The sequence below is a fragment of the Panthera pardus genome, unplaced genomic scaffold (genome assembly GCF_024362965.1).
Source record: "Panthera pardus isolate Hobbes unplaced genomic scaffold, ASM2436296v1 HiC_scaffold_10, whole genome shotgun sequence".
NCBI lineage: Eukaryota > Metazoa > Chordata > Mammalia > Carnivora > Felidae > Panthera > Panthera pardus.
This window is the reverse complement of record NW_026526655.1, coordinates 89,491,041-89,505,549: the sequence shown is the minus strand read 5'-3', so window position 1 is coordinate 89,505,549 and position 14,509 is coordinate 89,491,041. Positions and strand designations below refer to the sequence as shown.

The 14,509-nt window shown below is 33.0% G+C and overlaps 1 protein-coding gene across 4 annotated transcripts in view; it reads right to left on the bottom strand.

Moving 5' to 3' along the window:
* Positions 1–14,509, bottom strand: part of LRP1B (LDL receptor related protein 1B) — a 1,871,086-nt gene that overhangs the window by 300,855 nt on the left and 1,555,722 nt on the right. For all 4 annotated transcript variants that reach the window (XM_053909160.1, XM_053909154.1, XM_053909157.1 and 1 more), the window contains exons 44-45: positions 3,185–3,377; positions 2,429–2,554 (exon numbers count right to left, since the gene is read on the bottom strand). In XM_053909160.1, coding sequence (XP_053765135.1) covers positions 2,429–2,554; positions 3,185–3,377 — 319 coding nt within the window. The remainder of the gene's footprint in view (positions 1–2,428; positions 2,555–3,184; positions 3,378–14,509) is intronic.

The following is a 14,509-nucleotide window of genomic DNA, read 5'->3' as shown; positions in this document are numbered from 1 at the left end:
GTTAAGTGTCTGACTTTGGCTCAGGTCATGATCTCATGGTTAATGAGCGTGAGCTCCACACTGCTGTCAGCACAGAGCTTGGTTCGGATCCTCTGTCCTATCTCTTTGCCTGTCCCCCACTCATGCTGTCTCTCTCAAAAATAAATAAACATTTCAAAAAATAAAGGAACAAGTGTTAAGAAGGGTGCTGACATTACTGCACATGATCACAATAGAGCATGAGCTGAACAAAATTCACTTACTGAGAGTCTATATGCCATTCCCAACTTATTCTACTTTCAACACATCCTATTTAACTTCCCACTTCCAGTGAAAACGAACTGTTATGATTGAAAATGCAAATTTTGTTTTGATAATCATTATGCCTTTGAGGGGGAAAAATATTCACAACAAAAAATGTTTTTATTAGGTAAAATCAAATCTTATATAAGCACAATTCTTGCTTAGGTATGTTCATATGAAATAGTATTGAGTGTTTTATGCTTCTTTGCAGAAACAAAAATGTGGTTCATCTGTCCTCTAGTTCTCTTACAAGGTAATTACTTTAATTATATTTGCTATTCTTATTTCTGTTGCGGGTGTTGATAAGGTTAGGAATGTTGTATAAAATGGAACTGCCTAATCTTTCTGTCATGAATTATGCCAACACATGGTTTTCCCTCCCATACCCCGAGGGAGGTGTTAGTAAATGGCCTTTCACCCCTTCAACACTGCCATTAACATTCATGAACTGCTCTGGGTGAACTAATTCAGATGTGGACATAGATATGCCAGAAATATCCTCATTTCCCAAAGATGGATTTGACAAGAAGTTACTTTCCAATCTCTCTGCTGGACCACAGGATTTCAATATGAATGCACCATGGATACAGGATGCTTCTATAAAGGTCTGTCGGCTCTGAGGAATCCAACATCACTCTATAGTTGCATGTGAATACAACTGTGCTTGTTTAAAAGACAGTTTTCTTTCTGATTCATTCCCTCTCATCAATAGAGAGAAGCAGGTGGCTTAGTAGGGACAGATGTATCTAATCTATTTTGCAGCGAGCACAGGCATCCACTGTATACAAATAAGCCTTGCTGTTTCGACTAAAGGCATTGCTTTTCTACTGGCCTGTATTGACCTGTGAAAGAAACATGAATGATTCTAATGCATGGCTAACACTCCAGGCTTACAGATGGCATCAGATCCAGACCATTACAGCTGAAACCACAAAAGCAAACTGAAAGAGAGTTTAAGCAATTGCCTGAACAATTCAAGGAAGTGTTGGGTTACTAAGAAATACAGGAATTTGTGGCCCGAATTATTAAAATTGTCTTCATTTAAAGTTCACTGACCAACTGCATCATTCCCTCGTTTGCTTTGGCACAGTCTTAAATGAAAGTCTTTTACTTCTTTGGCTAAAAGGTGCCCTTTGGGTTGTGGTACCAGTGTGCAAAGTGAAAAGGTATGTCTGTGTTCTTGTATGAGGTGTGATAGTTTTCAAGGTAAAGAAAACGATGTGAAAGTGCTTGCATTAAAGTACATGGCTGAAAAAAAAGATCCTCCTGGTAAATAACGACCAAATACAAAGATGAAACCTACTTATACCATCTGATACAATGGAGCATATCCAGCTCCACTGGTTTTCTAAGATGAAAAGGTAGAAGATGAAGAAATAGATGATGAGAGAAAAAAAAGCAAACAATCACCACATCCTGAGAGTGAGTTCACCAATTTCCAGCAAAATGTTTATCTTTTGTCTTTGTTATACACAACAGTCTTAATGTTAAAGATGAATTAACATTCTTTATGTCGCTGGCTAATTTCTCATGGCAGTATTGGAACACTTGAACCTTATTTATTTTGGAAACAGTTTGAAAACTTAGCTGTTAATAAGTGTATACTGTAATGGTACTAATTAAAGATTGCAATGCCTTTTGGGAGGTATAAACATCATGCAAGGCTGCAATGTTACATTCTTAATTAACCGTTTGGAAATGATTACAAATAAGCTGCATGAGCCATTCTCTCTCATTTACATACTGTGACGGACTGTGAGTAGTTTCACTACAAGGCTTCTGATCTACTGCCTATATATTGGTTTGTTTCAGCTTTTTTAATTTTGCTATTGACTTAATTTTCAAAGTCGTAACCACAAGTTTGCAGATGATTATGTACACAGGTTATTTCTCTAATCCAACACCTTCCAGCCCACAATGGGGGGAACACACCATTTGCCGCTGTTTGGATTATCATTATCTATCATATGGTGTTACAATTAAGTAGAATGGTGAATCGAGTTCTTTTTAGGATAGAGAGATATGCCAACTGGGCCTTTAATATTGGAGGAAAGTACAACTTCATGAATACTGAAACAATTTCAATATGTCTGTGTGTGCTTTTTGAGCAGTTATGTCATATCACATTTCAATACTCTTTACTTACTCACACATCTGTTGTCATCTAGCAATATGCGATCTCCCCTGCAGGAACAATTCACTCTCCCATTAGGAGTTAAAAGGCACAGGTCATGGCAACCTCCATTTAATACTGAACATGGAGAAAGTTCACCTGCAATAAAGAAGCTTTATTGGTAACATTTTATATTGAATTTCTATTCTGTTAGATAGAGATTAATAGTAAACTGTTAGACTGCACCCATCTCTCAAAGATAAAAATAAGAAAGATTCAGGACTTTTGAAAATCCAAACATCACAAGCAATAAGAACTTTTGAAAAACATGTAACATAAATCACTACATCTTCTACAACATTTGTCAAGGAAGCCACGGCATCACATGAACTAGAATCATTAAAAACCACATTGACACTTCAAGCTGCAATTTTTGTAGGTGTTCCAGTGATTAAAGAACTTTTAAGCCCAGATGTAAAGCTTATTTATTAAGAAGTATTATTTTCAAGGAAACAATTTGATTTGAAAGTTCAAAGATAGGCAGTGAGAGAGAATAAAGTTCCAGAAACAAGTAATTAAAAAGGAATTGTTCCTCTGGTGATAAATTCAGAACTACAGAAGGTATCTTAAACGTTTCAGATGATTTTATTGTACTGCATGGTCAAATCCTGAACACTATCCCAGGAACTCTAAGAAAACAAAATTCAACCAAGTATTACTAGAACACATAGATGATTTTTCAAGTGATTATATAATTAAGAAATACATTTAGTGTCTAGTGTAACTTACAGCTATTAGTGTCATTGGCAACAGCTATGATTCCCATTGGTTGGTGTGGAATATCAGAACGAAGAATTTTTGTATCTCCTCCTGTATACTTGTTGGAACGCAGAATAGCTCTTCTTCCCCAGTCTGACCAGAAGATATAATTGTCATAAACAGCCAAACTGAGGAAAGTTCCTGGCCCAGATTTGACAATCACCTGAAATAAATTTAAATATATATTTTTAAATGAAGATATAGGCATTCCTATAATTACATCCACTTTTACTTCAAAAAAATTTTTTAAATTAAGAGTAGATAGCTTTAATCAATGAAAATCAGATAAAAATGCATTTTACTCAATGTATTTTTATAAAATTCTTAACAGTTTATTTTAAATGTTTTAATCATTCTTAGCTTTTACAATGTATTTAATATTTTAAGTATATTTCTATTTACTAATCATTCAGTTCATATAAACAACTGCATGTTTTCAATATTATACAACAAAATCACCAAGCCAAAAATATGAGATTCTGTTTACTAATAAACATTTATCTTTTTTTAAGAATCATCAGACATCCAGTGAACACTCATCAAGCTCTCAGAACTATATAAGGAACATAAAGAACTATAGGACCCAGGTTTTCCTTCAGGAAGCTTTTATCATCTCTTTCCATTACAATTATTTCCATTACAATTATTGCTCTTTCCAATACAAAATTCCATTGCAATATTCCCTTATATCTTGTGTGACAGTCCTGAAAAAAAACTTCATTGATGTTTTAACAAGTGTCATGGATATATGTTTTCCTTAACTCATGTAATGCTACTGAGGAAAAAGAAAAACAGAAGATGAACTAGATGCATGTAACAATGTGGGTTGATTTTGGAATAATTATGCCGAGTGAAAGCAGCCAGAAATAAAGATATCACTCATATACTCTAAAAATTTCAAAGTAATCTATGGTGACAAAAAACAAAACAAAACAAAACAAAACAAGTGTTTCCCATGGACAGAGTGAGGCAGGGGAGGGATGGAAAGAAAGAGATTAAAAAAGGAAATGAAGAAATTTGTAGAGGTCATGGATATGTTAATTTTCTTTCTCAGCCTCTAGAACTGTAAGAAATAAATGCCTGTGGTTTAAGCCGCCCAGTCTATGGTATTTTGTTATAGCAGTCTGAACTGATTCATCCCTTCCTTCCTTCCTTTCAGAAAAGCCAAGCTTTAAGATTTATATCTACTTTAAATTTCAACAAATATATATATATATATATATATATATATATATATATATATATATATATTATTTCAATATATTTCAATATATTTCAACAAATTTAAATTTGTTGAAATTTGTTGAAATTTAAATTTCAACAAATATATATATATATATATATATATATATATATATATATATATATATTAAAAAGCAAAATGATGAAGGAAAGATTGTTTGTTATGAGAACATGAAATGATAGCTAATGTGCGATCTGGGAAGATTTTCCTGAGAAAGGGAATGATGAAGAGTCAATAGGACAGGAAAAGAGAAAAAAGAGAAAGAAGGGCTCTGGGCAGAGGGAATTCAAGGTGTAGAAGCCAAGTGGAAGGGGAAAGAGAAAATGAACAAAGGTTAAGCAGGTCAGACATGACAAGAGGATCCCATGAAGAGGCAAGAAGGGCAATGTAGAGGGTAGATCAAGGCTGTGAATCTGAGTTTTGTTGTGAAAGTTATAGTATGTCATGCAGGTTTTGAAGCACATTAATATCATTTTCGGTTTGTAGTTTTATAGATTATTTAAAGATTACTGGTGTAGAGATTAGATTAGATAAAAACAAAAGAGCTGCAGAGAGACCAGTTAAGATCAGCTGTATTTGTCCAGACAAATGATAACAGTTTTCATGTTTTACTTAAGAAAGGTAAAGAAGATACAGAGTAGAGCAGTATTTGCAAATGAAGGACTTCCTAATTTATTTTTGTCAAAATTCATGAGAGTTTTTATTCATTCGCCTATTCACTCATCCACTCATTCATTAGTTCGTCCTTTTACTCTTTTTTTGTTGTTGTTGTAAACAATAAAAGCTAACATTTCACAAATGCTTACAATGTGCAGGAAGGATATACATTACACGTATAAAACCTAACTTTAATCTTCATAGCAACTGATAGAGTAAATACCACTTCATTCCACATTTCACTGATGAGGACTGAAGCTTGAAAGGTTATACAATCAACCCTAGGTCATAGATGTACTAAGTGATTTGATGCCATTTCAGATCCAAATAGATTCAGATCCAGATATTCAAATATTCAGGGCAAGATCAACTAAGATCTGATTTTAATTTTTTTTTTTAATTTGCCTTACTTAAAGTAACTAGAGAAATTCGTCTTTAATATTAGCATATGTATATGTACTGCATTATTTTATCTAGGCTCCTTCAGGTTAGGAACTAAAGTAATTTCTTTGATTCCCTTTTCTATCAAGTATCATATTTTGCATGAACAAAATACACACTTTGATGAATCAGTAAGAGTGAAAACAAAATTTTAAAAGTTAGACATAAATAAAATTAGTTTTTTTTTGATGGCTAACAAGTAGCTAGTCCTATGACAATAAAAGTTCTTCTATATTGTTACCAAAAGTCTATTTGGTATACACAGTAACTTCTATGAATTTTAACACTGACTGAGTCTAGTAGCTTACTTCTCTACTTCTGCTGACACAGAGAAAGAGGAAAAAAGCAACTTAAACTCAGTCTATAATTATGTATGTTGCTTTAATAAGGTACAATAGGTTCTACTGAGAATTGAGCTGACTCCAGACATCTCATTTCACTGGTTAGAGTTCCATGTGGAACAGAGAAGTGAAATCCACTAAAGTATACTTTCTCGTCTCCATGTTAAAACATTCTTATCAAAAGTTCACAAATACTGCACCTTTCAAGCCTAATCAGGATCTTTATTTACAGTGCAGAAGCTTTGTCATCATAAATTGCACTTTACCATGTTATATGGTAATGTACCATTATGGCATAATTTTGAAGCACTTTCACTTTAAACCTATAAATAGGCTCATGTTTCAAAATAAGAATTCATGTTCATTCAGAAAATGCATTTCTTGACAGTGTATATTAACCTCACATGTGTCCTAGATAGACAATTAAATTGGTAATGCCACTTAGACTTGAAATTTTGTGTCAGGAATTTAATCACTAATCATCTGATTTTCCATCCTGAAACTTCTCTGGTGCCTTACTGGAAGCACTAGAAACAATAAAAGAATACAAAAACATTCAGTTTTATAAACCAGACAACATACTTCCAACACCCAGATGCTAAATGTTAAACCAAACAATTAAAAAGCCAAGGAAACAGGAGGCTTCCCAAACACCTCAGGTGATTGCCTCACTGACAGGATGGTAAATGATCATTATGAGAAATGACAACTTGGCCCCTACCATGGTCAGGGATGACAAAGTGTTACAGGTTGCAAAGAAACAACTGTGGTTGCTTTAGCTTTAGAGAGAATGACAATGTGTAAATCAGCAACTCAAAACTGAGAAATATTTAATTTAAGAACAGATGACTATATTTAACTTGAGTTTGAAGAATATGAAGTATCAAAATGTCATTAGTGCCCAATCAAATCTGGAAAGAACAACATGCACAGCAATCATCTAACAGACCACTTATTGTGTGAGATGGGTTGCCAGCTTTAGTTAGAGAGGCAAACCATCATAAAAGAAGAGTAGAGAATGAAATATTTTCATTTTATACTCTCTGTTTCTGATCTCTCTATTGACCAACCTCAACCAGATTCCAGAGGACAACAAAGTCAGTTGACCACAAGAAAGCCTGCTAGTGGCAGACAACAAGGGGAAGAAATTGGGGGAAAAATCTGCAGATCCGACTGAGAGCGGTAGTAGAAGTGAACCCTATTCTGAGACTCCTTAGTTTTCCCCAAATAAGCTATTTTGTTTCTTGCAATTCAGTCCCCAAATCTATAAACTGGGATAACAAATATTAATGACTCAACTTGGCTCTTTTTCTAAGGAAAGACAAAGGATAAGATATTTCCTAAGGCCACACAGAGAAAAATAAGATATTCCTGAAGTGTTATAGTCATTCCTAAATGAAATTTGAGCAAGTTGTTCATGTTTTGACTACCGTGCCTTCATAAATGACTGCAATATTTTTAATTTGGATGTATTTATATAGTTTGAGATTCATAGGCTGATTGTGTTAATAAAAAGTAAACTTAAGGAAAAAACCCTAAGTATATTTTTCAGTAAATTCTTTCTGTTTTGAATTCCTTCTAAACACGTCTGCTGTGAGACCCACTGAGAAATGACTTTCTTGAGAATCCTCTCCCTGCTGCCCAAAGCAAAATGTCTCCCTCCTTTTCATATGCAGTTTTTACACACATTCATTAAAACACTTGTCAGAGAGTATCCTTAAAGAGCTTATATTTTAGGGGCACCTGGGTGGCTTGGTCGGTTAAGCGTCCGACTTCGGCTCAGGTCATGATCTCAAGGTCCGTGAGTTCGAGCCCCGCGTCAGGCTCTGTGCTGACAGCTCAGAGCCTGGAGCCTGTTTCAGATTCTGTGTCTCCCTCTCTCACTGCCCCTCCCCTGTTCATGCTCTGTCTCTCTCTGTCTCAAAAAATAAATAAATGTTAAAAAAAATTAAAAAAAAAAGAGCTTATATTTTACCCATCTCCCTGGCAGAACTGAAATACTTGAAATCAGCAATCGTATGATTTTATTTTTGTAACTCAAGTGCTTAGTATAGGACATATTTAACATCCAATGATTATTTATTTATCAAATCACTTAATAAAAGAATGATTAAAAAACATTTCTTCTTGTGTTTGGGTTTCTTTCTTTTGCTTCTTATTTTTTTTAAAGGTATATTTTATATGAACTTTGAACTCACCTTTATACCTTATTTGGTTGTGTCTCCAAAGATATAATTTGTTTCTTTGTAAAATGGTTATTACCCAAATTTGTGTTTTACTGAAGAACTGTAGGCATAATCTTCTCCGGATCACATTCATACCTTTGATAAATATTTCAGGGCTGTTACTCTCTAGATCATTGTCTAAATACAACTCTCCTGGCATTTTAATATTTTACTAGAAAAAGTGAACAGCTAGTCAAAGAAGTGTATATTAAATCAAAACCTCATATGTCAAAGGTATACTGAAATGCCAGTTGTAATTTTTCAAATTGGGACTTACTGAATATCTGACAAAAATCAAATAACATTTTAGATGCTACATTATAAGAAGTTACAAAAGTGTCCTGTACAAAAGGATGATTATTTGCATGCATAAAGAGGTGTTTCCAGTGTGTATATTTATGAATAAAACTACCGACAAAGGACAGAAACTAATTTAACACTACATTTGAAAGAAAATATAGGGGCACCTGGATAGCTCAGTCAGTTAAGCATCTGACTTCAGCTCAGGTCATGATCTCATGGTTTGGTTTGTGGTTTCAAGCCCCGCGTCGGGCTCTGTGCTAACAGCTCAGAGCCTGGAACCTGTTTTGGATTCTGTGTCTCCCTCTCTCTCTGCCGCTCCCCAGCTCATGCTCTGTCTCTGTCTCTCTCTCAGACATAAAGGAACATTAAAAAAATTAAAAAAAGAAAAAAAAAAGAAATGGAAATATAGCCTAGGATTATTAGCCTGGGCTCGGGAGTCAGAAAATTTTGGACTGTTTTCACACCTTGTCTTATCGTGCAACCTGGGACTTGTTATTTCACTTCTCCAGGCCTCTCTTTCTTCTTCTTTAAAATAACAAAAAAGGAATTAGTATGTATCATAAAATTTTAGAAACTGTTTAATAATATTCATAAAACACTTAGCATGGTTACATAGTAAGCTTTTCATAAACGTTTGCTATAATTATTTTCCATTGAATGTGATAGCACTTTGATAGGTTTGTAAGGGTAGTATTTTAAAATACTCTGAGTCTTATTCCTAGTTTCAAAAGTGTTACACATGATAAAGAATCAACCTAAAAAACAAACTTTTAAAATAGATTTCCATTTGTAAACTTAATGCTGTTTAAATTTTGGAGATTATCACATCATCAAACCTCTGCTTAGAGATAAGATTAATGTCTGCTTTGGTAAAATCCTGGAGATCCATTTCATTTATTGGTCATATGACAACTTGGAATTTCTACCAAGGGTCACAAAGGCTATTATGCCAATTTATTAACTTTGAAGGAAAATTAAAAAGCAGTGATTGTAATTAAGCAAGTCACATTATATTGACTCTGGCTGTCCTGAAACTCCTATCACCTTGAGCACTATAACTGCAACTGACTTACAGTTTTGGAAATCAAAGAGATTTTTTTGCTGTGTGTGGTAGGAGGGGGTTTATATCTCTTTTGAACATACTTTTCTAAACATCCTCATGATTGCTAGCCAAAACAACAACAACAACAAAAAAAATCAAATCTCATTTGTTAAATTTCACCTTGGGAAAGTGATGAAAGATTTGTGATCAAAGGTTATATCCAAAATGTTTCCATAAATACTTTTATTTATTTATATTATTATTTATAATATATAAAATTAAAAAATATATATTATTAATATATTTATTAAATTTTACACATGTGGCTACAGTCTACTCCAGGGTCACTTCAGTAAATGTGAAAATATTTATAAAATTATATATAATGGTAGCAAGATGAGTTAATAAAAACATATTTGAATTTTCATAAATATGTGGTAATATAATCAAACTAAAAGTCATAACTTTTTTAAAAAACAAAAACTCTGTTAAAACTACTCTAGGATCTGGATGCATTGACTATATACACATTCATATACACATCTTCCTTACTATGCATATAGTTTTCTTTTCAATCAACTTCACTGAAGCATAATTTACATATAAAATGTGTTGAACTTATTTTTAACAATTGCAATAATCATGCAAACACTCTTTTCCACCTCCAACTCCCAACCTCACATCCTTTTCCTCTGAAGTAAACACTGTCATTAGTTTCTTGAGTAATAATACATTCTTATAAAATGCTGCTTATTTTCCACATTGCAAAAAGTCTTCCACAGTTGTTACATGTGATTGCCTATAATCTTTAAAATTAAGAAACATACGGTAGAAATGTGTCTTAATTTAAGATTCAGTTTATTCAATAGAAGTCTGTTAAATGAAGCAAAAACTCAAAACAAAAAGTAACAGTAACACAAGATAATGTGAATAAAAAGTAACATCCTTTTTACATCCAGATGTGAATGTATCTATACATCTGATCTTTTTCAAGATCCTTCAAAGTTCTTGAAATTGTCTATAATGTCTTATATGACCTGACCTTGTTACCACTCTGGAATTATCACCTACTATTCTCTATATTCATGCTCTCTCTATTCGAGCCACAGTACTCTCTTGATTGTGTCTCAAATATACAAAACCATATAAGTTCTTTACACAGGCTGTTCTCTAAGCTTGAGACCCTTCCCAAAATACCCCTGCGGCCAACTAGCTCACCACTTCAAGAATTAGCTCAGGGGCACCTGGGTGGCTCAGTCTGTTAACCATCTGACTTCGGCTCAGACCGTGATCTCATGATTCACAAGCTCAAGCCCCATGTTGAGCTCTGTGCTGACAGCTCAGAGCCTGGAGCATGCTTCGGATACTGTGTCTCCCTCTGTCTCTACCCCTCCCTCACTGGCCTTCTGTCTCTCTTTCTCTAAAAAATAAAATAAATAAATAAAACATTAATTTTTTTTTTTTAAGAATTAGCTCAAAATCACTTTTTCAAATGAGGGACTTATCTTGAGTTCCCTACTACAATCTGCCTCCCTCTATCATGTCACATCCAATTCCTTTATCCTACTCTACTGTATATAACATTAATGAACTTGAAAAACATTGTGCTAAGTGAAAAAAACTACTCACAGGACCATATATATTGTATGATTCTGGTTATATGAAATGTCCACAATAGACAAATATGTAGACGGAGTAGATGGATATGTGATGTCAAAGGATGGAAGGAAGGGGGGTGGAGAACTGATGGCTGAGGGCTATAAGGTTTCTCTCTAGTGTGATGAAATGTTCAAAAATTGATTGTCATAATAGTTGCACAACTCTGTGAATATAGTAAAAGCATTCTATTGTATATTTAATTTAATGGGTTAACTGTATGGTATGAAATTATCTTTCTGTAAATCTGTTTAAAAAAGAAGAAGAGGAGGAAGAGGAAGAAGTAGTGGAGATGTGATTTGATTCCAGACTCTAGAAACAATGGCCTTAAGTATGACTGACAGCACAGAGGTAACTATGCTACTTCTAAAAAAAAAAAAAAAAAAAAAAAGAGCAAAACAGTATCTGCTCTTAAAAATTGTACAACATCAAAATAATACATTTTATTTTTTATAAAAGTACATAAGGGCACATGTAATAGTCATGTATATCAATATCTATATCTATATCATGATAGATGATGAAAGAAAGCAAGAAAGACAATTGAATACGTTAAACAATGCCATAGTATGCAATATGCAAATCTAGACTGAAACTCCACAAGTCATATTAACTGCTTTTTTTTTAAATAGAAAAAATTGCAAATAACAAATTCCAAATAACAAAGGTAGAGGGGACTCTATGTTGAAGAGATGTAAGAGACATATCAGTAATTTTTAATGTATGGAATTTACTTGGATTTTAGTTCAAACTGAGATGCAATGAAAGGCTCATATACATAGAATATCCTAAAGAATCCACAAAAAATTTCCTAGAACTAATATGTTAGTTAAGTACAGAGAACAGAAAGAATAACTTTATTTGTATATACTAGTAATAAAAAAGTTGGAAATTAAAATTAAATTAAATGCAAATTATAAAAGCAACACAAAATATTACATACTCTGGGACAGGAAACGTGTGATTGTGAAATATCTTGAGAGGCGGAAAATAAAGACTTGTTAAAAAATGATGAAGTATGTCAAGAGGATGCAGGATTACACTTGGAAGGCTTCTCAATGGCCATATATGGGGCAATTTGAGCAACAAATATTAATGGTAACAGATTATAATTCATACAATAAAATAAATCTCTGTGATTCCATAAGGAGATAAATAATTTAAAAAATAAAAGATAAAGAATAACATGGAAGGAAGACAAGGAAAAGGTCTTCCTTACAGGAGTTTTCACTATATGTATTAACAAAGTATAGCATAAAAAACATATGTAATGTCAATAAATATAGAAAAAGCATTTGATGAAAATCAAAACCGCTTCTTGATAGAACAATTATCAAATTAGAAATTGAAGGAAATTTCCTCAGGTTGATAAAGGATATCAATGAACACCCTAAAACTAACATATTACTTTCAGGTGAAAGCCTGAATTGTTTCCCTCTAAAATTATCAAACTTCTGGAAGGAAATAGAATAAAATCTTTATCTTGAATTAGGCAAAAATTTCTTAGATAAATGCAAATCGCATGAACCATAAAAGAAATAACTGATAAATTCAAATTTATCAAAATTAAAACATGTTTTTCCTTCAGATACATCAACAAAAATAAATAAATAAATAAATAAATAAATAAATAAATAAATGGCAAACCAGAGAGCAGGAGATAAATATGCATTTATCATAAATATGCATATGCATATTTAATAGGCAAAGTACTTAGAATCAAGGTAAATAAAAAACCATTAGGACTCTATCATTAGAAGTCAAAAAAAAATTTAAATAAATAAAGATCAACCACGGATGTTAACAGCTATTTTAACAAGGAAAATAGACAAGTGGCCAGTAGCCACATGAAAACATGCTCAACATTCCAGGCATAAGAAAACACAAATTAAAGCCACAATGAGATACAAATATACACACCAGTGTCGATGAGAATGTGCAGTAACTGGAACTCTCACATACTCTTGGTGGGACAGTTAAATTGTATAGTCGTTTTGGAAAACTCTTTACCAGTTTTTTGTTTGTTTCAGTTTGTTTATTTTGAGAGAGAAAGAGAATCACAAGTGGGGGAGAGTCAGAGAGAAGGAGGGACAGAATCTCAAGCAGGTTCTGAACCAACAGTGCAGAGCCCAATGCAGTCTCCATCTTAAGAATCGCGAGATCATGACCTGAGCCGGGATCAAGAGTCAGAAGCTCAACTGACTGCACCACCCAGGTGCCCCTTTAACAATTTTTTGGTTTTTTTTTTTTAATTAAATGTGCACCTATCATATGACCCAGAAAATAAAAGCATATGAGGAAATATTGTGAAGTGATAGAAATGTACTATATATCTTGATTATAGTGGTGATTATACAATCTTATACCTTTTTCAAAAGTCACCAAATTGTATACTTAAATTCAGTGAATTTATCTTACATAAATTATGATTCACACTCAATTGATTTTTTAAAAAGACAATTTCAAACATTCCTACTGGATTATTTGATGAATTAGGAAGTACTATTCTTTAAGATATAATAAAAGTATTTTGATTATGAAAACTACATATTAGAAAAAAAATCCCTATCATTTGCAGTTACATACTAAAATACAGATACAATGTTTCAGTGTCTAAGGTATGCTTCAAAATCATCCATAGACTAGAAATATGGGGGGGTATTTAAGAAACAAAACTTACCATATATTAAGAATTATTGAAATTGGGTGGCTGGTACATGAAGTATATTACACTATTTCATTTTTGTGGCCTTTTGATAATATTTATTAAAAAATAAATAAATATGTCAAATGTAAGAGAAGGAACTTAAATTAGCTGTTTTTATCATAACTACCCATGATATAAGATGGTATATACTTTTAATACCAGGAAATAAGGTTCAAAGTGTACCAAGTAAGTTGCAGAACTAAGTTTAGAAAACAAAGCTTCCTATATCCAATCCATGACTCCCTAAATGTTCTATTGTCATACACACATAGAAAGAGAGAGAGAGAGAATACTAGCAAGCTAAAGATACTAGATCTAGATTAATAAAGACTTCAAAGATTATTAAAAGAATAGGTGGAGCCATCTTAGAGACTGTTGATACTAAAGGAGTCAATGAAATAAAACTTCCTATTTTCTATTTTATTCAGCTATTGCTTAAAAACATCAAGCTTTGTAAACACATTTGCCTTTTATCTGTCACAACCATTTTTAAAAATTGCTTGTTGAAATATGTTTGAAGGAAAAACAAATCTGAAGAGCAACACTGTTCCTACAGTTCACCATTATGTACCTCAACCTTGGGAAACGGGTTAGTATCTTCTTAATGTTGCAACCACCTTCGGGGCTACCAGTGCCACTTTACTGATCTAAACCTACAGAACAGGGTGTTACTCGGAAAA